Below are 27,221 nucleotides of genomic sequence, written 5' to 3'. Positions count from 1 at the left end.
AAATGCTAGTAAAACTTATTGTAAATACATTAAAAAATCATAAAATGGTGTATTTTTGTTGTAGCTGTGAAATCATCCCAAGGGTCTGGCAGTTTTGGTGTTCTGGGCAGTAGAACCACACAGAAGGATTCTAATAGGCAATTCCCATATATTGAAAACCAGGTATTTTAATCTGTTTCTTTCTTTTCTTATGCTCCTGTTTCTATATCTGCTGTATACAATAAATATTATCTGTCCACATATTTAGTAGTGATAAATGTGAAAAATTTGAATTTGTGTATTTAATAATCTTTAATATCTCCTGATAAATTTCATTCCAGAATAAAACAGCTTGTGGGCATTCCCACCATATATGGAAAAAGTCCTTTTATTCCCATGGGTTGATGATTTCACTGATCTCAAAGGTTAAAACTATCTTATACAGAATACAGTAACTTTGCTTCCCGTCCTTCTGCCCCAAATTGTTGCGCCTAAGAGAGATTAGGCAGAACCTTCTTAGTGTCTGTAGGGAAGAACAAAATACTTTATTATTTCATTCATCTATTCAGGGAAGACATTTCTAAGTTCACCTTCAGTAGGTGGGTCTGTCAGCCTTGGCTACCAGTTTTGACTTCTTCCAATCCCAGAAGGTCTCTTGTCCTGCTCAGTGTGGGGAGTAGCCATATTGGTGGCCTTTGACACATATGCTTTCCTTTTCAGATCAATTTAGAATGTCACACGGGACACATTTGGGGCAATTGTTTCTAAATTTTGTCTTCGAACTGGGAGGAGACAGCCCCCCTGCCCACCCAGAGTGGAGATAGGAAGTTTAGTGTAGCTCTTCGCCTGGAGACTGATGGGTGGAGTCACTCGCAGGATGCTCTCCCATCTCCAAGGAGAAGGAACACTCACGACAAGTTCAAGGTTCCGTTTCAGGCCACTGTTCTTAAAGAATATATATTGCTTCTGACTCTGTAGCGCTTGTAGTCTAGTCCGCCAAATAAAGGAATAGTAGTTAGAGGCTGATTGAGACTAAATCTGAATACCACACCTGTATCTTAACTTTATTTGGACGGTAAGGAGGTGCCTCCTAAGATCTTGTTCTTCAAACTGTTCTACTATTCCTTTTGCTTTTCATTTACAATATGCAACCCGGCCAAAGAGGATTTCTGATGTGAGGTGGTTACATACAGCCAGGCATCTAGTCAGCCTACACAGGTAATCTAGCAGGTTCACAGTCCATTTGGGATCCTATGCGTGAATCAGTGACTGCAGCAAAGTCTGTCATCATGGCAACTTGAAATATGGCTACTGCAGTAAAATTATGGCAGCTGCTTATAAGTTTTGTAGGAAAGTGCCGGTTACTACAGATGTAATCCATATGCAGTGTTTTCTGGGTTGCCAGGTGGCCTGCTGATAGCATATGTGCCACTGACTCTCTGAAATGGGTCCATGACTTGAAATACAGTATGCTGTACTGATTACAGTGTTTATGATTCTCATAGACTCCTTCAAAAAAAGGGATTGTAGAAAATAAAGATGAAACTCAACTTCGTAAGGTGCTGGGCAACCCAGGAAGGGCATCTATTAAGAATTCTTCAGTAACTGGAACGCCTGGCTACCGAGTTACCATTTCTAGTCCTTCTGCTGCTTCAACACCTCACAGAACAGGGCTGTTGGAAAACCGGTATGAAAATAAACTTTTAAGGCACTGCAGCCTTTGATAGGCATTCATTAAAACATGAATAGCTTTGAACATAGTATTAGTAAACTGCTTTTCCATGTCTTTACTAACACTCTTTGGAAAATGCACTAAAAGCTTTAACTCTAAACTAGCTGGAAGGCAGTTAACCATTTTATGATAAGGCTTATGGAGGTTGCATGAGAATGTGAGTTGGGCTCACATTGTTTCCCTGTTGACTAAATGATTTCCCCCCCTTAATAAAACAGTGAAAGAAGGAAAAGGACACCACCTACCTCCGAGATGAATGAAGATTACCCAAAAGAGAATGATTCATCAAAGTATGTCTATGCCTTGGGTCATTATTTTTGTGGTGCTAGCAGTTTCTGGATCTCTGACTTTAGTTTTAGTTTTTAATTATTTTGTGCTCTCCCATTGTAAACTGCAATTTGATGCTTTTTTTGGTAAAACCATGCAAATTCAAGAGGATCCGTTTTAGTTCCACTAGGTCTGACATTTACTCAGACCCTAGGGAAAAGCAGAAGTTTGTGTGTACACACCGTCTGTCTGAGGGACTGGTGGGGAGACAAGTGAGCAGACAGGCTGGTGCACCCAGCAGCCTCTCAAAATTCCATATGGGCCCCCAAAATTTGACAGTCCCCGAATAGTATACAGTAGTATCTCCGGTTATGAACTTACCGTATTTTTCGCTTCATAAGACGCACCTAGTTTTTAGAGGAGGAAAACAAGGAAAAAAACATTCTGAACGAAACAGTGGGTGTATGATTTTTGTGGTTCATGCTGTGGCCACAGACATGATATATGATTTGACGGTGAGTTTGGGGTGACCCAATGCAAAAATCCTGAGGATCCATGTGGATCCGTGCTTTGCAATCACGTTTTTGCACCATTGCGGCCCCACGAAACAATAGATGTGTGGTTTTCTTGGTGCAGGCTGTAGCCATGGACATGCTTTGTAACTACGTTTTTGTGCCATTGTGGCCCCATGAAACAGTGGGTGCGTGATTTTCTTGGTGCAGGCTGTAGCATAGATATGTTAGGTGATCTGATGGTGAATTTGGGGTGACCCAATGCAAAAATCCTGAGGATCCATGTGGATCCGTGCTTTGTAACCACGTTTTTATGGCATTGCGGCCCCACGAAACAGTGGATGCGTGGGTTTTTTGGTGCAGGCTATAGCCATGGACATGCTATGTGATCTGATGGTGAATTTGGGGTGACCCAATGCAAAAATCCTGAGGATCCATGTGCTTTTACCTCCCCGCTCCCAGGCAGCCTCCTTTATCTCTAGAGTCCCTTATGTCCCTCCCGATCCCTTGCCGATCAGCTGCTCAGCGGCTTTGTTTCAACACCCCCTTCCTGCTTTCTCAAAAAAAAAAAAAAAAAAAAGCACGATCTGCTTTCTGCCCCTGGCCAATTCGGCTCCAAGTACCACGCATTCGCTCCATAAGACGCAAAGACATTTCCCCTTACTTTTTAGGAGGAAAAAAGTGTGTCTTATGGAACAAAAGATACGGTAATTTGTTCCGGAGCTCTGTTCTTAAGCCGAAACCGTTCTTAACATGAGGTGCGCTTTTGCTAATGGGGCCTCCCACTGCTGCCGTGCCACTGGCGCACGACTTCCGCTCGCATTCTGGGGCAAAGTTCACAACTAGGGGCATCTACTTCTGGGTTAGTGGAGCTTGTTACCCGAAGCATTCGTAAGATGGATGGTACGTAACCTGAGGTTCCACTGTACCTGAGATTTTAGGGAACTTGTAATGGTGGTTAATAAATGTAAACCAAGGGAAGTGGTGTACAATATTGTTTTACATAACTTATTTAAAGTTATATGGGTTTATCTGCAGCAATAACAAAGCCATGACTGATCCAGCACGGAAATTCTTATGTAGCAGCAGGGAAAAACAGATGAGCTTGAAACAGACTGAGGAGAATAGGACATCAGGTAAAAAAATGATACTGTTTTTGACCATTTTGTACAATGGCTAACTAGTTAAAACTAAACACATTTTGTTTTTATTTTGAAAACTGACCTTCTAAAAGTCTCTGTATAATGAAATTATTTTTGTTCTCACTTGAGAAACATTAGAAGGGCAAAAATTAAAATGTAAACCATATTCTTGAGGTTAGCTGAAAGTAAGGAAGTCCAAATGAGAGTTTTATCTTGATAATTGTTTAAATGGGGGATTAGGAGGAGGAGAGAGTGCTACGATTGCATAATACAGAAATGAGTCTCCAATTTTTTTTCTGACTTCCCAGTGACTTTCCTTATTATTCCACCATGGTGATCAATAAATTAATTCCCCCTGGAGATAGTAACTAAATTAGACATTCCCTACTTACATTGAAATTTAGGAGATAGCATTTTAAATTTATTTTGATAAACAATGCACAGTGTCTTTTCAGTAAAAAGTAAGGCTAAAGTTGACTGTTCCAGGAGTAATTATAATATCATCACTCAGTAGATGTTTGCTGGAAACTATGTTAGGGAAAGGCATGCTTCTTTCTTCTTCTGGCTTTGAATCTGAAGTTTCCAGATTAGCAAAGCAACCCTAATAGTCTACATTGTGCCTCCACATATAATATAAAAGCACATATGTCCTGACTTGGAGGGTTTTAAAAAACTTTGTGTGTAATATAGTTACACAAACACCCACTTATATTGCATAAAACTAAGCTTTCTGGAGGTTAAGTGAAGCCATGACATAGCTTATAAATCTCATTGCTGTAGCCAAGGCATAGAGTTTTGAGACGTGATAAGGGCAAAAGATTCCCAAGGTTCATATGATGTGAAATATCTGTATTTTGCCTGGCAGATATATCCATTGCAGTATTTTATAGCAGGGATGAAGCCTTTGGCAGAAACTAATCACAGTTTAATTGTTGCATCTCCTTTGAAATGTTGACTGTTGGACAGTTGTATAGTTTACTTTCTAAGACAGTTCTTACAGAAATTGATTTCTTTTTCCTTTTAAGGAGTTTTGCCTTTACAATCCTCTTCATTTTATGGAAGCAGATCATCTTCAAAGGATTATTCAGCTGGGAGTTCTAATTTGGACAGGTAAGTACAGCATTCCTTGGCTAATTTCTTTCAAATTCTTGGTCATTGGAGTGCTCCATTCATTAAATGGTGTAGTTCTTCATGAAAACAGCTTCTTATGTTACTCTTGGCACCATTTCAAACGTTTTCTGCACAGGAGTACGCAAATCATAAAATACTGGGTGCTGTGCTAATTGAATACATCTACGTGATATAAGAGCGCATGCCCTGTCCTGTATGAATGGGTAAATACACACATGCAGATCAGCCTGATACTAGTCAGCAAGACATTTTGGCAGACCTTTGTACCCAAGCAAAAAAACCCGTGGCTCTTGGGTTGTTGCATCTTCCTCATCTACTAGCTGCGTCCAGGGAAGCTCCTTTTCTACAGAAAACCTCTTGGTTGTTTAGTATGTACAAGACTAGAGTACCTAATGGTGCATATGGCTTATGGCTGCCATCTAATGCCTTGTCCAAAAGGTAGTAATCAGCCACTACAGTCAAGGAAAACCTTTATGTTAAGCTTTCTTAGGTAGAGTAATACTGATTATAGTCTACAGAAATGTACACAAAGGGAAACTTGGAATGGGTAGCCATAATTTATAAACTCCATTTTTATTTCACAATGCTTTATTCTAAAAGTGTGATCTTCAAGTGTAAAGTATTTTTAAGGAGAACTTGTTATACATACTTAAAAACCGTGCAAGTTGAAAAATGAAATTAGAATTCTTTTTACTTCTACTTCCAGCAGGTTTATCTGCAACAGGGAGCTGGAAATGTGTTGCTCTTTAGTGGGGTCTGTGACTAATACTCAGAGGAGTCTTTGTAGGCTGTATAAATGTGATTCATAATCACATATGGCCCTTCTGTGGATGCAAAGCATCCTGCATGTGTGAGAGAAAGAATGAACAAACATTTTGGGAGGCTGTCCACCTTGTGATAACTTCCTATTGATGCATCCCCATTCGAAGCATCCTCAATGCTCATGGAATATGACTGCTGCTATATCACTGGTGGCAGTAGCTGGCATTGTTATTCTTGAGATGGATTTGATGGCTATTTATCCATCTCGCCTTGTAGGACTAACCTGTTGAATCAGACTCCTTCTGCAAAAAGAAGCTTGGGGTTTCTCTCTCAGCCAGCCCCTCTCTCTGTTAAAAAAATGAGACCTAACCAGGATTACATGGGATGGAACAAGCCACGAGTCCCCCTTTCCACTCACCCACAGCAGCAACTGCAAGGGTAAGTTTTTAGATTTTCAGTATCTGTGTGTGGGCACACTGTGTGCTCAGTTTAGGTATTGGTTACATAGAAACAAATCCAACTTGTCAGCTTTTTCTACAACCAAATATCTTCCAGCACCATATCTCCATGTCTTCATTTTTAAAAAGTATTATTCTTCGTTTTTGTGCTGTGTGTTTAACGTTAAGTTAGAGTCCCTTTGAGCAGGGGCTGCCACTTATGTTAATGCAAACTCTGTATTTAACAATTTAATAGCTTTGTAGATTGTTAAGACAGTGAGCAAGGGCGGACCAGAGTTACCATATTTTTCAGTGTATAAGACTAGGTTTTTTTCCTTTAAAATAATGTCAAAAATTAGGTGGCAAATCTATTAGTTTCCCCCTCTTCTGCATTCCTTGCATGGAATTTTTTGTTTGTTTGTTACATTTGAAGAAAATTAATAACATCTTCAGACTGATTTGTCACAAGCATCTTCTGGGTAGTTTGGATGACAGATTATAAGATCATGCTTATAGACCTTACAAGTACAGGTGTACTACTTAAGAAGCCTAAATGGAATCTGGGATCTAATTGGCTCTTATCTATAAACAATCCTACAAACTCTGTTGTGTAATGTTATGATTGTTATTCATTGCATACTCCAAACAGACAGACTCCTAATCAGTGTGTAGGAGGGCAGGGTAGGCAAACTAAGGCCCGGGGGCTGGATCTGGCCCAATTGCCTTCTAAATCCGGCCTGCGTATGGTCCGGGAATCAGCGTGTTTTTACATGAGCCGAATGTGTCCTTTTATTTAAAATGCATCTCTGGGTTATTTGTGGAGCCTGCCTGGTGTTTTTACATGAGTAGAATGTGTCCTTTTATTTAAAATGCATCTCTGGGTTATTTGTGGGGCATAAGAATTTGTTCATTATTTTTTCTCCAAAATATAGTCTGGCCCACCACATAGTCTGAAGGACACTGGACTGGCCCCCTGCTGAAAAAGTTTGCTGACCTTTTGTAGTCGGTGTAAAATATCTGTGTTGAAAATGTTCCAATGTAACAACTGTGTCACTTTGTGCTTCTTCACAGGTTTACAAACTTGGGGAATACCTGTTACATGAATGCTATTTTACAATCTCTATTTTCAATTCAATCGTTTGCTAATGATCTTTTGAAACAAAATATCCCATGGAAAAAAGTTCCAAACAATGCACTTATCAGGTAAGCGCCAGCTTTGTGAGTTAAGTAAACATTTTTTACTAGTACAGCTTCAAAAGAAGCATTCAGATTTGGCGTGCTATTTGTAACTGTTCTTGCATATATTTTTGATAAAAGGTTGCTGCTTTTATTACTGCAGTTCCTCATTTATTGAGCCTCTGCTCTTTCCTCTTTCTTTGCTGTGGTAATGAATAGATGTGTGCATTGTATTGAAAAAGGTTTTGCAAGCACAATAATGGATGCTTAGAAAAACTGTAAGTCATAAGTTTCCTGGTTATGTGGAGAGGGGCATATCAAAGTTTGAATAATACATTCCTATAAAAAGGGTATTGGGCCAGTCGTTTTTTTCTGCTCATACAAGATCCTGCTAATAAGCATAACATATTTTATGTGAGTTGATTTTAAAATACATGCAATATAATGGGAGGGAGTGCGAACAAATGTCTAAGGGTATGTTAACTTTGCAGATATTTTTAGCATTAAACAATGCCTAACTTGCTTTTTGACATTTAAATGTCACTGCATTAATTTGTCCAGGCGCTTTACCCATCTACTTGCTAAAAAAGATGTTTGTAGCCCTGAAGTAAAGAAAGACCTACTTAAGAAGGTGAAAAATGCAATTTCAGCTACTGCAGAGAGATTCTCTGGTTACATGCAAAATGTAAGTATTTCGCTTTCTAGTAGCTGAAGTATTTTAAGGAGTGATATGACCAACTATGGAAATATTGATGCAAAAAGAGCTGCGTAACAGGAGTTCGTAGTTTTTCTATGCAGGTCAGGAAACTTGCAGAGTTAGTGGCATGTGACTGACTATTGACAAGCAGTGGCATATGCTACAAGGGCAGGAGGCCTCGTGGATAGATTTTTTCAGTGATCACTTCCTGAATCGTACTTGGTTGTTACGCTTATATGTTTTGCTGTTCGCAAAAGAAAAGTACAGTGGAAGCGTGTTTTTCAAAAACTTAATTCTTTCCCTGAATTTTGATGATACAACATTTAAAAAGAAAAGAAAAGAGAGATGGAATGTCCATTCTCTTTTCGTTACTATTGCTGAGTTCTCTTCTCTTTCTCCCTCCCGCAAGCCCTTCGAAAGTTGTCAAATTGCATGTTGATAGGTTAAAGGTTTGTATTTGACCAAAATATCAATATACAATAAATTACACTGTAGAATCTAATAATATAATAATGTGGTGCAGAAAATATATCAAAGGCCTGAATACATCTCAGCTTCAAAAGGTGTTCATCCTCCCCCTCTGGTTTTTCTTAACAGCAGCTGGTGACTTGATTTAGGCACTACAGTGGTACCTCGGGTTAAGAACTTAATTCGTTCTGGAGGCCCGTTCTTAACCTGAAACTGTTCTTAACCTTAAGTACCACTTTAGCTAATGGGGCCTCCCGCTGGTGTGTGATTTCTATTCTCATCCTGAAGCAAAGTTCTTAACCCGAGGTACTATTTCTGGGTTAGCGGAGTCTGTAACCTGAAGTGTCTGTAACCCGAGGTACCACTGTATAAATGTTACCAGACTTTTTACTTCTTGGCTTTGGGTTTTTGAGTAATTTATGGGTTTGCTTTTTAAAAACTGAACAATTTCCCACTGAAAAATACCCTTTAAGCATGAGATGCATTTGGTCCTGTGTGTATACACATAATGTGTGTTTTGGTTTAGTAAAACGTTTAGTTCATTATTATTTTTTGCATTCTTTTTTTCCTTTAGCCTCTCTCTTAATTTGCTTTTGTTTGGTTAAAGCTAGATCTTTTTTCTGTTTTGTTGTTTTTCACCTTAAATAAACAAAGTTGTGATTACATATTAGGGGAAAATGAAAACCGCAAGTGTGCAGAGCTAGTAAGGAGGAGAATTTTAGGTTTTATTAAAACTATGTTTTAAAACTTAGTTATTTGGGATATTTGTAATTCAAATTGAGTTGAATATGTGGATTCTGGTATGAATGTATTGTTTGGGACCTCACCCTCTTTAAGAAATTGAGGTAAATTGGTTTATATATAAGATACATTTAAATAAATGTGTGAATGGGTCTTGAAAGTCACTATTCTAAGGAAATGTATACATGGTTTTAGGATGCTCATGAATTCTTAAGTCAGTGCTTGGATCAGCTGAAGGAGGACGTGGAGAAGCTGAACAAAACTTGGAAGACTGAGCCAATTTCTGGTGAAGACAGCTCTCTAGGACGTATATCTGATGACTTGTCAGCCACCAGAGTGTACACATGCCCAGTAATTACAAACTTAGAATTTGAAGTTCAACATTCTATCATATGTAAAATGTAAGTATTTTAACAGTCCCTCCCCTTGTTTCATTGTTCTATGCTTCTGTCTCCTCCCTTCTTTCCTTTTCCTCTGCTCCCCCAAAATCGGCTCCAGAGGTCAGGGTGGGTGGGAAGAGGAATTCCATCACATCCATTGGGGTGGTGCTGGATCTCATGCCTAGAGAGCTATACCATCTATGCTGCTGTCATGTAATACCCATTACTACTAGGCATTCCCTTTGCAATTCCAGCTCTTTTGCCCGAAATGATAAATACTTTTCTACTTGTCTCCCACCCTTCTATCCCTTCTTTTGTAATGTTAATGTTAGAAACAACTACTTCATTTTAATAAGTGCTATTGTTGTCAAAGAAGTTGCAGTTTAGACCTCTTTTTGATATCCTCTTCTATTTTTTAATGTTTATTTTGGTTTTTATAATATTAAATAAAGTAACTACAAAATTCAGCAATATAGAATTCCTATCAATATAAATTACATGTTTCATTGCTTCAATTACATATCCTCTTCTATCTTTGGTAGTTAATTCAGTGAGACTATTTCTCTTACCTCTTCCACTAAATATATGCCAAAATATGTATTTATTTATTCTACTTGGTTTTTTTACAGACTGGTATTACATCTTTTTTCTTAAGATATCTGAGTGTGACTCATATACTCAGAAATTTGGATATATTTATGAGTTACTAATACAACTTGTAATGAATAGGGAATATGTGGGTAGACTAAAATACACAAGGACATTTTTTTTCAATGCAGGTGTGGTGAAACAGTCACCAAACGGGAGCAGTTTAATGACCTTTCAATTGACTTTCCAAGAAGAAAAAAACTTCATCCATCTCGATCTATCCAAGATTCCTTGGACCTCTTTTTTAGGGTATGCAATATACAAGGCTTTTTAATGTCATTCAGCATATCTTTCATTAACAGATTCCCCCCCTCATTTCACCATCGAAGTGTCTGATTACTTCTTGCTATCCATTCTTTTCTTCATGCAAAGCTAAGGATGAATGTGTAGATTTGCATGGGTTCCCCCATCAGCTCTAAGTGAAAACCTATGTCCTTTGTAGGAATCACTGTTTGGTCAGGTGCGGTGCTGGCACTAGTTGAACAAGACTCAAAATATTACAGAAGCCCAAGCCTCTGCAGCAATAATCTGTTCCATATGTTATGATTTATTTAAATATTTATAGGCCACAATTTTCATGGTAGTATATACCACATACAAAGTTGCAATAAGATCAGTAAAAACATTAAAACTGCTAGGGTGAAAGAAATTTGCATTTTGAAGGCCTGTCTGAATGGCACAGTTTTCAGGAAACACCTAAAAGTGGGCTGGGATGATTCCTGACAAGTCTTTACAAGCAAGGAAATCCATAGGGCCTGCCACATTAAAATCTTGGTTCCTAGTAAAGGCCAACTGAATCACAGGGGCATGGGAAGCCACCAGAAGTGCCCCATCAGAGGATCTCCGTGATCCGGGTAGAGCACGAAGAACTGGATGGTTTTTAAGTTACTTTGAGTCTAAGTAATTTAGGCCTTTGTGAATTATGCACGGAGATGGGGAGTGGAATGAGAGAGAGAGTCAATGAAAAGTGGTATATAAATCTACCTTTGACACTGGGTGGCCAAGTACAGGAGAAGTTGCCCTCGGTTAGGAATATTAGAATCGTCTGTCCAGTTTTTGTGTTTGAATCTCGGATAAGCGACACTTCTCCGAGTATATTGTGGTACTTACTTTGGGCAATAGCGCAGAGAACACATATTGAGAAGAAATAACTTTATTATTCTACACCGCTCAGCTTTGACCCCACACATGGCAAAGCTACCTTTCCAGCGCTAAGCTTCTTTGTCCCACTATTATTCTAATTATTTATTGAATTTATATACCTCCCTATACCCAGGGTTCTTAGTGTGGTTCACAGAATAGCTAGTTGGAACGTTCAAGGCAACTCATGTAACCATTTAGAGACCAGTAGCAAAATTCTAACCAACAATATCTAACACATATGCTGATCAGACCTCAACAGTATCCAATCACATTAAGGAAACTTATGCTGCAGTCATGTGCACATTTACCTGGGAGTAAACCCCTTTCAAAGCAGAGCAATTGCTGAATGAAGGTGCATGGGTTTGTACTGATTGATAGAACAAAACACTTCTTTCAGTGCTGCCATACTGTTGGGTTTAGTCATATATCTGGGCTGATTATAGTTCCCATAAAGCTGGAGTCCACAGGGTAGTCTCTGCGCTAGACAGACATCAGCCTCCTGCAGAGCACTATAATCGATGTGAACCATACAATTTATTTGCCAATTGCACTCTGAAATAGAAAGTGGGTCTCTGCACTTCTGAGATAGAAAGTTACCTGTTCCTTAAATAAGGTTTGATAGATTACAATCCTTGTATTGTATTCATTGTTTGTATTATGTCTCTTAGGCAGAAGAGATAGAATATTCTTGCGAGAAATGCAATGGAAAATCTGCTCTTGTTACACACAAATTCAGTCGGTTTCCCAGGTAGGTATATGGCCTTGGTACAAAATTGTATGACAATACTAGTAACTTTCAGGATATATAGATGAACAAAATGAATGATGGGTAAAAGTTTAATATTGGTTTAAAAGTGGCTGCCTTGCTCGACTGTAAATGTAGAACAAAATAATGTTAGCCCTGAAACTAGGAGTTCAGTAGATGGCTTTGAGGATGCTTTATAGCATCCCTGTTTGACAGAAGGGACTTGCAGCTGCAGAATTCTCATTCTAACAAAAATTGTGGCATACTTTGATGCTAGATGAAAAACTATATATTCCCATGGCCTGTCCCACCCACACAGTTTTATTACGTATTGATAGCAAGCTGGGGGAAGAGACCAGGTCTCTGTGTTGTGCGAGAAGTATTCTGCCTGGGAATAAACAACTCCTTTGTATTTTTGTTAAAACAACATTAATGAAGTTTCCAACTGTTTTTGTGTCTTGAAGGGTGTTGATTCTTCACCTGAAACGGTACAGCTTCAATGTGGCGCACTCCCTCAATCACAAAGTTGGACAGCAAGTGGTTATACCAAGATTTTTAACCCTGCAGTCACACTGTACAGAAAGCACAAGGTCCCCACTGAATCTGGGGTGGAGTGCACAGTCAGCAATGTAAGCTACGCCTTTTATTTCTCCTTTACTGACAAGCCTACAAGCATATTTGAAATACTTCATGATAGATACTTTTCTTTAGGAAAAGGTCATGATCATTTCCTTTTTATATTACATTTAACCAACTTGATCTTAGAGGTTTGACTCAGTTGTCCTGTTCTGTAGGTCGTTCTCGCTGGTCTATGAATTCCAGGGCATAACAAGGAACTTGAATAAAGTTAATTGAGGGTGCTAGTGGGGGATTGCTCAAGAATGAGGATAACTATAAAGTGTAGATTTGGAAAAATGAGTTAGACAGGAACAGGCTTCAGCAGTGCCGTACTGAGAACCATTGCAAAAAGTGTAAAGGGATAAGATATTTTAACATATATTTTGTAGCATTGTATTGTTAATCCAATGCAAAGGTTTCTTGTCACATTTTTTTAAAGATATAGACTAGAGTTTGAGGTCACCGTCAAATTGGCCATGCATAGTAGGCTTTCAAATGTCATACAGTAAACACCTGCTTTTGTTTTAATTAGCTCTCGACCACTGAAAGTATCCCAAATGGTGAATTCCTGTTCTGCCAGCATTTTCACGCCCTGTCGGTAAGTAACAGGTTTACATGGCTGTGGAACCTGCAGTGAATAAGTATACAAAAACAACCCTGATTCCCCTTACTTTTTTATTGTACATCCTTGCTTTTATAATCAGATTAATTCAGTGTGGGGATTAGCGAGCAGGCTGAAGCATGTTGGACATTTGGTAGCTATGTTTTCTCCACTTGGTTAAATTGTAGACAAAAGTAATATTTTACTGCTGTAGCTGTTTTAAGCTAAGACCCTGTCTGAAACAATCCCAGTCTGACAAATTGTTTCACCTCTCTGGGAATGAGCCATGTTCCTGTGTGCCCCATCTTCACCCCTCCCAAATGCACCTGGCTTCAGCAAAACATTTTGGTTTCTTAATGCACAGTTTTCCAAGCCGACTGACCCAGCTCATTTCATATTCATAATGACAATTGAAAAGGATGTGTCATGTATTTTGTATGGGTTACGCTGAAATAGTAAATTTTAGCATGAAGCATTCTATGAGCAGATCCACACCGTACACTTAAAGCATGTGTACTGTGCATGGCTTCCCCCAACAATCCTGGGAACTGTAGTTTGTTAAGGGTGCTTGGACTTTTAGCTCTGTTTGTGAATTCTTTGGGGAAGGTCATGTGCTTTACACGTATGATGTGGCTTTGCCCTGTGTATATTATATCTGAACCAGTTCAAAATTGCTGAGCTGGTTACCAAACCATTTTTTTAAAAGTTGTTGAGTGACCACCATCAGTGACTTGGAAAATGCCATTGAACCAGACGGAAGCTTGTAATCTTGGTGCTCAAGAGCTGCAGGAATACTAATCCTTACCTTGTGCAGAACATTCTAAATGTGGATTAAGAAATTTTTAATATCTTATTGTTAAGGGTCAATATTAACTGAACTGTAGAATTGCTGTAGGTTGGTGGATTTATTTGAATTCGTGTATTAAAACTGTATAGCTGTTATGTGAAACCTCCTTTTTTAACCTGATGTTATTTGTCCCTGGCAGATTTTTTCAAAGGTAAGGAATAAAGGTTCTGTGTTTACTTTTCAGAAAGTACTCGTTCAAGTTTAAATGTCCTAATCTAAATACCCTGGATTCAGACAGTGAAGATGAACCGCTGAAACGTCCCGTTGCAAACAGCCAAAAACAATGTGATTTCCAAAGCAGGGAACAGCAACGAGAAGAACTAGAGAAAGTAAGGAGAGGGTTAGGGGCAGGAGAAGCAAACATGCTCTGTTACCTGTCTTCCCCAATCTAGTGCTCTTCATATACTTTGGGCCACAATTTCCATCGCCCTCAGCTAGTATAGCCTAGTTGGGGGAGCTAGAAGTTGGAATACAAAACAACTAGAGGACATCAGGTTGAGGAAAGCTTCTTTATTGCCCATATGCAAAGCTGATGATTGAGAAGACAGGAATAGGGAAAAGTGCGCTCTCGCTCTGCCTGTCTTGTCTGCCTGTCTCTCTGTGGGTGTGCACAACTGTGAAAAGCTATGGCCGGTGCCAGCCCAGTTGGGACAAGTGGCACTAAAGCCTGAAGAAGAATGAGCAATCCAGGTCCATAAAAAATGGTTCACATTGCCAGACATCTCATTGCTGGTACCTTCTGGCTCTTTTACACATTCTTCTTTTCATCTTGAGCTGCTTTGTGTGGAGAGATTTTCAAACATTTGAAGTGGCTCATGGACTGGTGTAAATACTAGAGTTGTTCCTAATAGCCATAAGTTGGTGTGGACATGCACTGAAAAGAGGCAGTGTATGCAGCAATGCATCACTGTAACAAATGGAGAAGCCCTTCTCAAGGCATAACTGTGCCACTTCAGCCCTGAAAACTCGACACTTGTAGATCTGGGGATCAGAGACAGCTTTGGCCCTCAAGAAAATGTCGCACTAGTTTTGTGAGTGGTTAGCTCAGCCTCTGTGGTAGTCATACCTACCCAAACCATTGTGCCTTTATCACCTGCAGGGTTCAAAGAAAATCAAAACAGAGAGTGATAAGGCTTCAGAGCCAACAAATGCTGGCTTTGATGGAATGAGTGAGGAGGAACTTTTAGCAGCAGTCCTGGAAATCAGTAAGAGGGAAACATCACTGTCGCTGAGCCATGATGAAGACAAGCCCACAAATAGTCCAGACACTGGCTTTGGAGATGATGAGCTGCAGGAATTGCCAGATCATATGGAACCTATGGATGTGGAGAAGCCTAAAGCCCTTGCAGAGCCAGGTAAAGCTAACATTTCAAACAGTTTTTTTAAATAATATATCATTTTTCTACATTTCAAAATCATTTTACAAACTTTAAAATATCCAGTGACTTCCTTTCTTCTCCTTCCATGGTTCATATTATATATAATACTTTCCTGCATATTTTACTATAACCATTCAAATCAATTTTCCACTTTTACATTGATCAAATATTGTTTGTTGAATTTATCTTCATGCTGCCAGCGTTTTCAGCTGTGTACAATTATTTTCCATATATTCAATAAACATTTCCCACTCTTCTTTAAATAAAATCCTTTATTATTTTATTCACATAATATACATTCTTTACAGCAAACAACTCCAAACTAAGCAGACAACCTTTCTAAAACTTTTTTAAACTGCTCATCCATGTTTTTGACCAACATTTTGGTTTTGTCTGAATTTATTTTAAAACCTGCCACTTCTCCAAACCTTTTAATTTCTTCTAGCGGTTTTGGAACACTCTCCAATGGTTGTTTCATTGTTAACACCACATCATCAGCAAATGCCCTTAATTTATAGACTCTACATCCCACTTCAATACCTTTCATTTCTCCTTATATTCTGAAGCAGTATTTCTAACATCAAGATAAATAACAACGGAGAACTTTGTCTGGTTCTTTTTCTTACTTGACATTTGTCTGAGAGAATATTATTTACTAATATGATGAGAGTTACCTGTAGCTCCATAAATCTATTCTGTTGGTTTTCCCAACACTCTGGAGCAGATTTGGGGAGAGCACAGGAAGAGGAAGTAGAAGGGTTTTTTTATGCAAACGCAAATCCTTGCACTAACAGAACGATTTTGGATACTGTCCTATGTTGATCTTTTCACATGTAAAAATATGGCTATCCATTTTAAGTTCCACTTTTATTATAAAAATAAGCATTGGTTACTTAAAGACAACCCATGTGGAGAATCATGCAAAAATTGCCTTCTATTTCTCTTCATTCTTAGAAACTTAATGTAAAAAAAAAAAAAAAAAAAAGGGAATACCAAATTAAATCAGAAGTCCAGAAAGGCAAAGTTTAGGGTGAGCTTGGTTTCTCATGCTGCATACTTCAGGCACATAGGTGCAAATAATCTTTGCTCAGTGTGGTTTTTTTAAAAGGTGTACACTAAAATACTTGATACCACTCATTTTTAAAGCCTTGATCAAGTGGGAAAATGTTCTTCACTGCAGAAAACACTCCCCCCCCCCCTTGATAGAATTCATCCTGAAATACCAGTAGATGTCACTCTGCTCCTGAGACTTGGGTAGAATGAAAAGGACTTAGCTGGTGACCACCAAGAAAAGTTCCCCCTGCAACTGCTGCTAAAAACAAAATTAAAGCATCAACGTGGTATTTTTGTTTCCATAGGTTTTGCCAACTTTCCTGAGATAACTAAAGATTTTGATGAGAATAAGGAAAATAAAACTCCGGAAGGCACTCAAGGGGAGGTTGATTGGCTGCAACAGTATGACATGGAGCGAGAAAGAGAGGAACAGGAGCTACAGCAGGCTTTGGCTCAGAGCCTCCAAGAACAAGTAAGAGCCAATGCTCTTTCACAAGCACTTGGAAATCAAAACAGCCAACCAGAGATTCCTTCTCTGGTGATAGGAAATCACAGGGCACAGTTAGTGTCTCCTTTAAGAAGACGTATAAGAGGGGTTATTTTAGCCTGCTCCATAACACGGTACAAGAGAGCTTTGATTACTAATCTTTTTTGGGGGGCATTGAAGAGCTTTTGTAAAGTTGGATTTGAAAGCTTTCATGAATACTTTCAAACTGATGAGCTGAATAGGCATAGTAGTGTTTAGGGAAGCTTTTAATGTTTGATGCATTACTGTATTTTAATATTTTTGTTGGAAGCCGCCCATAGTGGCTGGGGAAGCACAGCCAGATGGGCGGGGTATAAATAATAAATTATTATTATTATAGTCATTGGGAATTATTGTGAATTATGAGGGGAAATACTCTAAATATAAAAGGGTTTGTCTTATAACTGCCCTGATTGAAGTAAGTAAGAGGGCTTTTGGGGAATGCAGAGCCACCTACCGATGAAATCTGTTTTTTGTTGAGCTGCAAGCACTGATACTCTTAGAATTCTTTTTAAATGCAGCAGATTTTTCCATTCTTCATTAATGGCTTGTGTCCTCATTTAGCTTTAGGCAGAGATTAGCATACGTTTTGCTACATTGTGGGAAATTTTGTTCAAAACTATTGTGCTTTGCAAGCAGTTCACATTCATTTCAAGACTTTTCAAAAGAAAAGCCGTAGAGAGCTTGTTGTGGCACTTGGGGACTTGCTGTGTTGCATACCAAACGTGAGCAACTTGAACAACCTTTTAATTAAGGCTGACCCTGTGGAACATTTGGGCTCTGGCTGGTCTCAAACGTGCCTGCACAGGGAATTAGGATTGTTGTAGAAACTGGAGTTGCATAGTTCTCAGTGGCAGTAACAGAGAACCTATAAAAAGAACAGGAAGTGTCTCAGTGAACTAAGTTTGGTTCTCTACCCCAGCAGGAGGCGCGGGAACAAAAAGAAGATGATGACCTTAAACGAGCCACTGAATTAAGTCTGCAAGGTGAGATGAACAGGAGAAAATAGGGATGAGTTTTCATATCATTCCACAATTGCTCACAGTACTTGAAAGGAAGCTGGTATTTTGTTCTTTGCCTCATTTGTATTACTTTGTGCTCTAGTCCTTCCAGTTTAGGTTCAATATAAAAGCACATTCAGCTGGTAAACTCTGAAACACAACATGCAGATCAGTGGAATTGTTTTATTATTCTTTCTTTTCTTCTTCCCTTGAAATTCCTCATTTTCTGTCAGAGAATCCTCATTAAGTTCACATTCCAATTTCATTTTCTGCAAATTTTTGGCAGCAACTCTGCTTAAAAGCCTTTGTAAAAAGTAAATGGTTTAAGCTCTCCCCCAAGTGAGTTTTCTTTGCCTTCCAATGAATACAACGGGGGGAAATGTGTTTGTTTGGCAGACAGTTACAGGACATAAAGGAATTGACTCATGTCATTGCTGCATGAAAGCACAGATAGTTAATAGATGCAAAGTACTGGTTTTCTACTGAAGGCTTTTGCTACTAGAGAGAGGTAGATACCATGCTGGTAGGATTTGTGGGCGTAGCAGAATGCTCTATAGGCAATCATAGCTTGTTTTCTGTGGTTCCTTCTCCCTTTCAGTTTGTTCTGCTGACCAACTGTACTGTGCCTTGTATGTAGGCTGATCTGTGATCCACCAATCCTGACCTGTCTTACCGAGTCAGTGGTAAAAATGTGAATGTCAAATTTCCAAATCTGTAAAACTTAACAACATGGGGTTTAATCCTGGTTTAGGTGATCTACAGCAAAAGCTATGACAAGTGGCATAACTTTCATATGCAAGTAATTAACTCAAAGCAGAACTTTTTTATTTAGCAGTAAGCAGAGTTGGCTTCAGAGTATTATTATTGCGATGATGGTGGTGGTGGTGATAGTTCTGTGAAAACCAAAGCGGAAATGTTACAGAACCTCAAAGCTTAAAATTTCCCGCTACTTAGAAAAAGTTGCATGTATTTTGCTCAGTCCAGCAACTATTAAATTTCTATATTTTGATCACTTCTTGCCATGAGCAAAGAGGCAAGATGCTAACACACTAGTTGCATTCCACCTTTTAACTGGAGCAGCAACATTTGAGAGCAGTACCTCAATGAAGCCTTAAAAGGATGTTTCCTTGCATAAAATTGAAAATACAGAAACTATTTGCTGTGTGTATATAGAATATTTACTTGATGCCCATTATTACAGTGCTTTATTTAGCAAAGGAGAGGGAAATATTTTGGATACATGGTGTGCTGGTATATTGTCAGTTTTGTGATATGCTTATGATCAAGGGTCTTACACAGTATTATTTTCATGGTGTTTAGAGTTTAACAGCTCTCTTCTGGACAGCCTTGGCTCTGATGAGGACTCTGGGAATGAGGATGTTCTGGACATGGAGTACTCAGAAGCAGAAGCTGAGGAATTGAAAAGAAATGCTGAGGTGATGGTCTGGGCTATTGGGACTAGCTCCCATTTTATTACTATACGTGGAGTAAAAGCATATATAAATGCTTACGGGGAGCTTTTCTGTTTTGATGGTTCAGGTTGTTTGGTATGATATCCTTAGCTATCTTTGAGACTGTTTGTAAAGTTCTCTCAGTGGGTGGTGTTTGAGACTTGGGTTCAAATGCCTGCCTCATCATTTGGATGAGTTACTCTTCCTCTTGGAGATGAGGATGGAGAAATAGTGATTTCCCTTTAGGGAGAAGGATGGAGTGGGGGAAATGCACATCTTGATTTGTTGGCTAAGCAGGGGTGGGGGGACTTGTGGCCTTGTATAGATTGTTGAACTCCAGTTCCTATCAGCTCTAGCCAGCATGACCAGTGGTCAGAAACTAAGGGAGCTGTAGTGTAGCAATGTCTGGAGGACCACAGGCTCTGCATCCCCGGGTTAATTAAGCTGGTATTTCATGCAGCACAGTAATTACATTATTGGTAAGATAAGTTTCTTAATTGTGAAGTAATCATACAAGCACCTGTTTAGTATTATGTTGAAGTTTTGTTTTGTTTGTTTGCTGTATAAATTGAAAAGGTTATTTTTATACTCAAAGGAAAAGGTTTTACAAGCCCTTCAACCTGCATTCCTAAAACCCAATTTTTAACATAGTGAAGTGTGACAGTAACTAGCCTTCCCTTTTAGAGAATGCAGGCAAACAATTATTTTTCCACTGTTCCTTCATACATCTTGAATGTTGTTGTAGAGATGTTTGAGACAGTCTTCTTCCTCACAATTTTCTGGCTATTGTGCCTGTTGTATTCTGTTGATGTTTCAGAATAGTTTCTTTGTGCTGTCTCTCTCCCTGCTGGTTTACACATGCCCTCTAGGAAATCTTCCTGTTAGTGCATTGTAGGCTGTGACCTAGGTAACACCCAGTAAGGTCAGAGTTTCCGTACTGAGCCTTTTGGAGCTCTGCAGTGGCACATTGACGGCATACCAGTTTCTGGGGTTTTAACAATGATGAGAGCTAGTTTAAAAATGAGAGGAAGTTAAGGCTGTATGTTCTCTGCTCCTGAGTTACCCGTAAGCTTTGACCTGAGCAAATTAGCAATATCTCAAAAGGTTTGCTCCAGTGTTTGGCGCAATAAAGATTTTATCGTAGCTAAACCATAATCTACCTACCTTTCTCAGTCTGGTAGAAGAGCAAACTTAAACTAATAATTGACTTTTTCCTCAGACAGGAGAGCTGCCCAACTCCTATCGACTCATTAGTGTTGTCAGCCATATTGGAGACACCTCCTCCTCAGGTGAGGCAAACATCACTTCCTTGATAGCTCTGCTCTCTACAGGAAAAGTGTGTCTCTTGTGTTTTTTCAGCAACCAAGACCACAAAGGAAAAAGAAGAAGATTGTTAATATTTCATTTTGTGTGCTTGGGGAAAAAAAAATCAGTTTTCCCAGAACCAACAGGGTTGTTGCCTAAATTCAGCAATTGAGTTAAGCTCACTGAAGCCCATAGAAATAATTATCCAATGGAAACCAGCTATTTTAAGTGGAATTCATCTTGCTAGTTTAAATCAATCATTTTCAAAATAGCAAAATGCAGTTTGTACTAGGGAGTGTTATTGTCTTTCAGTTTATTAATTAATAAACAAAATGCCTTGAAAATACTTCTGATACTTAATGTAGCCTGGAAGCTACAGTCCATGATGTTCTAATATTTTCTTTCTCTCTCTCCCCCATCATATTGAAGGTCACTATATTAGTGATGTGTATGACATTCGCAAGCAAGTATGGTTCACATACAATGACTTGGAAGTATCCAGAACTCAAGAAGCCTCTGTGCAGAGTGACAGAGACCGGAGTGGCTACATCTTCTTTTATATGCACAAGTAAATGTACTTTATGTGTCCTCCCCAAATGGTCCAATCCTTTTTTATTTGCATTTGCATTCTCTAAAATGGTCTCGTGTTTCTAATTCCTGTTTTCCTAGTTGCTAGTTATAGTATGGTCCTGAATAGCTTATAAGAATTATTGGAACCTGTTTAATAGCCCTTTGACTGGGAAGGTGCAAAATAGCGAGGCTGTAACTCTGGAACCTGAGCAGATTCTCTTGCATGCATTTGCCTGTCTTTTTCACCCTCTACATCAGGGGTGGGGAATCTCCAGTCGACAGGCCAATCTTGACCTGCCAGGAGGCCCAGTTTTTTCCTTGAGGCTATCCCCACTTATCAGCCAACTGATATCACTGTGTGATGGCAGCTGATGGATTGGGTGGAACAGGGTTCAATCCTACTGGCTACTGCTTCACCAGCACATTCCCTGTAGTCCCCTGCAGAGAATATGATGGAACCCTACACTCAGCAGCTGGTGATCAGAGAGTTCAGTCCTGCTAGGTGCTGCTTTGCTTGCAGGTTTCTTGTGGGAAAAGCAGACCTAACCCTGGCTGGCTAGCTTTGACTAATAAATGGGACCTCTCACCTATCACTCATCTAATGCCATCATGAAGCCAGCTGGTTGACAGGTGAGTGGCCCCACCCACCTATTAAAGTTCATCCGTGGGGTACAGGAAGATAAACATCTGGCTCACTAGGCCCAGAAGGTTTCCTACCCCTGCTCTACAGCTTTGCTTCCTCATTAAAAGCTTTCCTTCTTCTTTGATGTGAACCTCTTTTGTGTTTCCCAGGGAGATATTTGATGAGTTGCTAGAAACGGAAAAGAATATGCAGCTGCCTTGCACGGAGGTAGGGAAGCCAGTTCGGCAGCCCATTTGAAGAACGTCGCTTTAACTGAGCACAAGTGATTTCTGAACTTTTGCCTGACATGCAAGAGCCAGAAACCCCCGAGAACTCAGGGCGTAGTTGAGACAACCCCATGGAATAGGAGGAATGGACCACTTCACGCCTTCCTTTTGAATTTCAACCATGCAGCTAAGCTTCTTTTACCTGGAGTTTCCTTCTTATTCTTTTGTTTTAAATAGTCAAGAAATAATTGTGCCAGCAGCCATGGTGTTAATCAGGCCAGAGGATTTAATGGCTCCTTCAAAAACTCATAAAAGGATGGTGTGAGAAGCGACTTCAAGTTCGCCCATTTACCTCTCACAGGGAAACTGAGAAGATGCTACATATTGGGTGGTTTTCTATGCCTTTCCTACACGAGAGCAAAATAAGCAATAGTTTCGAATCTGGTAAATATTGTGTACGTAACGTGAATTGGAAAGTGCTGAAGGCTGACTCAGCTAAATGGAGTACCCTGGCATTGCTGAAACTGGGACACCCATGGTCTTTAATACAGGATCACACAGATCCAGGAAACAAACTGTCGGTGCTTTGGAACCCATGGATTACATCTTCACATAGTTCACTTTCGTCCTTGTTTTTAAAGTTAAAATATATACTATATAAATATATATATATATAATTTTTAAAGTTTTTATTCTTTTTTGACTGTGTTCTTTTCTAAGTACTGCCATTTGCAGAAAGGTTTTATTTCTCTGTGAGCATTTGTGTGTATAATCTGTATTAGTCTGTGTATATATATCTAGATATATATTAGCTGTGTTTCACTGAAGACTGTCCCGGTTTGGCAATGAGAGAGGCAGCTAACTGGAAGTGCAACTCCTGGCTTTTGGCTTTTTTTACCAGTGCCCAGCTAGTGCTAATCAGTAAATGAAGCACGAACGAGAGTTCTGTTTTCCCTGTGTTTGTGTTGGCTTTCAGCCCTGAAAAACTGCACGTGCTTGAAAGGTGTGTGTGTGTTATATCTTTCCCAGCTTTACTCTGTTGGGCAAGTATGCCAACAGATGAAATACTAAAATGTACCTGGATTTATTCTAGTTTTGTGGTAAGTGCAGTTAAATCAGTTGAAAAAATCAGAGAACTCTCAAAAGTGGTTATTTGATGTTTTCGAGACATTTCAGGGTGTAGATGTTAGGGTTTGGTTATTTAATAGTATTTGGATAACACAAAATTCATTTTGTAGCTTGTTTGACAAAAAGGACAAACAAGAAAAATACTATCTAGAATTAATTTGTTTCAGTTCCTCATTTTAATACTGGAAATTTATTCCAGTTTTTTCACTTTTACTTTTGTGGCAATAAAATTGCTAATAATTGAGGTGCCTCTTGGTTTGCCCCTAACTCAGACTTTTCTTTTGAAAAGGTTAACAGGTGTTGAGAGGGTTGTCGTCCCCCCTTCTTAGCAATTGTTTTTAATTACAATTAGAACTTCCTAAGAAATATAAGCCTTTGACTAGAAGACACAAACCATGGGCATTAGTAGGCAACAGGTATTACCTGTTGTGGAAGCATTTCCCTGCAGGGCTTATAGAATTACAGGCTGTGTTAGGCAACTCTGAATGACATTTGCTGAATCAAGGGTAGTAGTAGGGTGATAACTTTATTATTTGCTTGGCTAATCTGCCAAACCAAACAAAAGTTCTCCTAAGTCATACTGCCAAAAGCATAGTGTTTAAATTTATTCTATCATTGTGATTTTGCACTGTTTACGGTCAGAGTTATTTGAATGCGCTTTTCAGTAAGGAATAAGGGGTTTTTCTTTAGGTGCAAAAGAGGAGCCTCAAAATGAAATACTGTTCTGGAGTAAGGCTGTACATCTCTTACTGATTCTGAGGTAGTGCTGTCCCCCCCCCCCCCCGAAACTCCCAGATAAATGTGTTAAGTAGTTGTCATGACACCTACAGGTTCATATTGATAGCATGGTCAAGAAAATTTAACTCTCATATTTACAGTCAAAATATTATAGGTAGGTGTCATAATAAGACAGTATAGAGCGTTCAGGTTCAGAGTCATCCGAATTGTCAGGAATGTGGAATCATTAGAGCAGTCATATGTTTTTGCTTCATCTAGTATTCAGAATGCAACATAGCCAGAAGTGACTAAGCCAGTGATTATGTCAAGCTATGGCAACTTTCTAAATAGTTTTTTGCCCCCTAAGGTGAAATGTGCTGGCAAGGAAGGTACCATCTAGTGCTCCCTCTATATATGTAAATTTACATTTACATCCTTGTTGGCATTTGCAGTCCATTAAAATCTGTAGAATGTGTTGTGCGAGGGAGATTCTAAGCTCAATCAGTTTTTATTGTCTACTGTTTTAACATGAAGTGCTGAAACTGTGCAAGAGTTTACGTTTGTACAGTTTTCTCGGCCAGTCAGGATTACATTTAGAACCAAATTTTAAGTATGTGGTTTATAGCATCTTGTACTATAGGTAATCTTGAGAAATACAGAAACTTTGGGGACCTAAACAGCAGTGGCTTACTGCTGCTGTTTAGAATCCTGTTGCCTGCTAAAGGGAAGGTTTGTTTTTAGAGCAGTGTGATATGTAACTTTCTGAGACATTATTCTTGGTTTCAAAAGAAGGAAGCAACTAAACATGAGTTCACCCAATAGAATTTATTGTTTGGTTCATGCCTGCATATTTTAAACCTCACTTTTCTACATTTGCCCTATTTTTGCTGTATTTTTCTGCTATATTTACTTTTTGATAAAGAAAAATAGCCATATATGTGTTTGCACTAAGTAACTAAACTCTCCATAACCTCCACCCCTCCCCAACAAATCTTGTATATAGCTGGATTAATAAAATAGCTCAGGTTGTTTGCTAAAGAAAACTTTAGAAATCACCATGCACCTATTTTTTAATGAAGATTTTTCCTTATATAAAAAAAAGCTTGTTCTTTCTAGCCATGGGCTAGAAATTGAAAACCTAAGCATGCAAATATAGGGCATTAGGCACCAGTGTTTCACTTAAAGTTAAATCTGTCCATCAGTTTTGCCCTCACTACTGGAAGATGAATGCTCAGTGTTTTATAAATGGAGTCCATGGAAATAACCTTGAAGATACAGAGGATTCCAGTGATTTCTCTATCCTGGGCTCCCTGCCTTCTTCCACCATGGGGGAGTCAACAGCATAAGGTGTACTACTTGTTTCAGGCACGCAGGGTCTTTCAAGTGCTAGATGGGTTAACAAAACCTGCTTGCCCTGCAGCTAATTAAAGGCTGGATTAATTATAATTAAATAGTATTTCATTGGAAATCCATGGAATTTTTCAGATCCCTGTGATGGGAGTTTGGGGTAAGATGCGGAGCTGAGTTTCTGTACAAGAATTGGTGTTCTTTTTGAACCAGTGTAACATGGGGAGTGAACAGTCTCGGAATGAAAATGAAGTGGGTGGGTTGTTGCCCCTATGCTGCTTCCCAGTGTTAACCTACTTCTTTGCTCCCCTGCTTCTTTAATAAGTTATTCTCTAAAAACTTAGGGGGGGTGAGTGAGTTGGGGCGAGAGTTCTTGTCATGTGTGTTTGAGGCAGTTGTCTTGGGGATTTTTTTTTAATGTTGGGAGTCACTTTGTGTCCCTTGACACTTAATGTGGAGCAGCACTTTTCTGTGTTTTAGCAGACTTGTTTCTATGTATTCTTTACTAAATTCTGCCTTCTTTTTCTTCCTCTTTAAATGATGTGTAGATTGATTTCAGAGAAATTAAACACTCTTCATTAATGCTGAATCTCGTTCCTTTTTTTATAAAAAAAAGATGCAGGTATCTTACAGCTTTGTTTAGCACAGAGTTACATTCCTCTCCTCCCTCTTCAGTGCATTGCACACCCTCAGAATATGCTTGAGAGGGTTGGATGGTTCTCAGTTTTCACTGCTGTTTATTGTTGTTGCAGTTGATACTCTAAATTTATGGCCTTCTATTTTTATGATTCTTCAAAACGTATTCCATTCCTTGGGGTTTGTATCCAACACAGCTGTTTCGTTAGTACAGCAGGCTTCTGCTCGCGTAATGGACTTTTCCCCTCCTCTCCCCTCTAGCCCCCCGTGAACCCTTAAAATCTACTCCAGAGGGTTGGAGGACTCTCGGAGCAGATTTTGAGAGCATATGGGGAGAGGAGAGGAAGGAGAAGTCCTGCTTGCTACAATCCCTTGTGTTCTTGGCTTAGTTTCATTTTAAGCGTAAATCTATTAGAGAAGTTACGTTTCGAAAACCCATTTTGATCCATAGAGGAAAGAAATGTGCATTAGAAAGCTGACTTTCTCAGAAAGTCACCAGGCCACCAAATGTGCAGTTGTTCTTGCATTTTCCTTCAGAGAAATGAAGCACTACTTCTGCCAGTATGGAGTAGGTATAAACCATTCTCTGAACAAAGTCCTAGCTCCTTGAGACACATTAGCAACTGCCTGTGGAAAATCCATCCTAGTTCTGCTTTTGTCCTGTAAGGTAAGGTGTGGTAAGTTGCTTCTCAAGTGGGGGCCGATCCTCATTTTGAAGACCTATGTATCTGCATTATAAAATGCATATAGTAAGCCATATGGAATACTTTTCATTAAGGAAACTTCAGCTTGCTCTTCTACTCATTGCTTTAAGCCTGATAAATGGAAGTAACTGCAGTTGCTAGTCCTGTTGTCGGCATTTTCATGTGTGATTATTGAATAATGGGAATTTGGAGTCATGAATTTTCTGTAAAATTTATTTGAATTTCCTATGATTAGCCCTAGCCCACTAAATGTGATCAAAAACCACACTTCTGTGTGCAAGCGAATTGGAATTCACTCTGCACTTCTGGATTCAGAGAAAAACCATGGAAATTGGTGTGTATGTAAAGAAACAATTTAAAATTTTGTGGAAATGTGGTTGCATCAATTCCTGTTTCACAGGGGCGGGGTAGGGGGACTCCCCCTTATAGTATAGTACTGGGGTTGGTAAAACAAAACTGCAGAAATTTGTCAACACTGAGCATACATAATGTAGATCTTAGTGATGTCATTGCAGATATATTGGGGGAA

General features: G+C 39.2%; 1 protein-coding gene across 3 annotated transcripts in view; it reads left to right on the top strand.

Annotated features, from left to right (window-relative positions):
- The window catches only part of USP37 (ubiquitin specific peptidase 37), a 31,249-nt gene extending 5,308 nt beyond the window's left edge, over positions 1–25,941 (top strand). For 2 of the 3 annotated variants that reach the window (XM_083432361.1, XM_083432360.1), the window contains exons 4-24: positions 65–162; positions 1,485–1,666; positions 1,930–2,001; positions 3,529–3,626; positions 4,658–4,742; positions 5,802–5,963; positions 7,034–7,165; positions 7,700–7,823; positions 9,240–9,445; positions 10,204–10,321; positions 11,884–11,963; positions 12,425–12,589; positions 13,111–13,176; positions 14,211–14,355; positions 15,126–15,381; positions 16,764–16,930; positions 17,907–17,970; positions 19,306–19,421; positions 20,656–20,725; positions 21,171–21,309; positions 22,104–25,941. In XM_083432361.1, coding sequence (XP_083288487.1) covers positions 65–162; positions 1,485–1,666; positions 1,930–2,001; positions 3,529–3,626; positions 4,658–4,742; positions 5,802–5,963; positions 7,034–7,165; positions 7,700–7,823; positions 9,240–9,445; positions 10,204–10,321; positions 11,884–11,963; positions 12,425–12,589; positions 13,111–13,176; positions 14,211–14,355; positions 15,126–15,381; positions 16,764–16,930; positions 17,907–17,970; positions 19,306–19,421; positions 20,656–20,725; positions 21,171–21,309; positions 22,104–22,191 — 2,633 coding nt within the window. In that variant the 3' untranslated portion in view covers positions 22,192–25,941. The remainder of the gene's footprint in view (positions 1–64; positions 163–1,484; positions 1,667–1,929; positions 2,002–3,528; positions 3,627–4,657; positions 4,743–5,801; positions 5,964–7,033; positions 7,166–7,699; positions 7,824–9,239; positions 9,446–10,203; positions 10,322–11,883; positions 11,964–12,424; positions 12,590–13,110; positions 13,177–14,210; positions 14,356–15,125; positions 15,382–16,763; positions 16,931–17,906; positions 17,971–19,305; positions 19,422–20,655; positions 20,726–21,170; positions 21,310–22,103) is intronic. The other variant, XM_083432362.1, reaches the window with a different exon arrangement.
- The last annotated feature ends 1,280 nt before the right edge of the window (positions 25,942–27,221 follow it).

This window comes from Podarcis tiliguerta (genome assembly GCF_965153285.1).
Source record: "Podarcis tiliguerta genome assembly, chromosome: 1".
NCBI classification, from domain to species: domain Eukaryota; kingdom Metazoa; phylum Chordata; class Lepidosauria; order Squamata; family Lacertidae; genus Podarcis; species Podarcis tiliguerta.
Note: the sequence above shows the minus strand (reverse complement) of the source record. Positions and strands in the feature narration are given on the sequence as shown.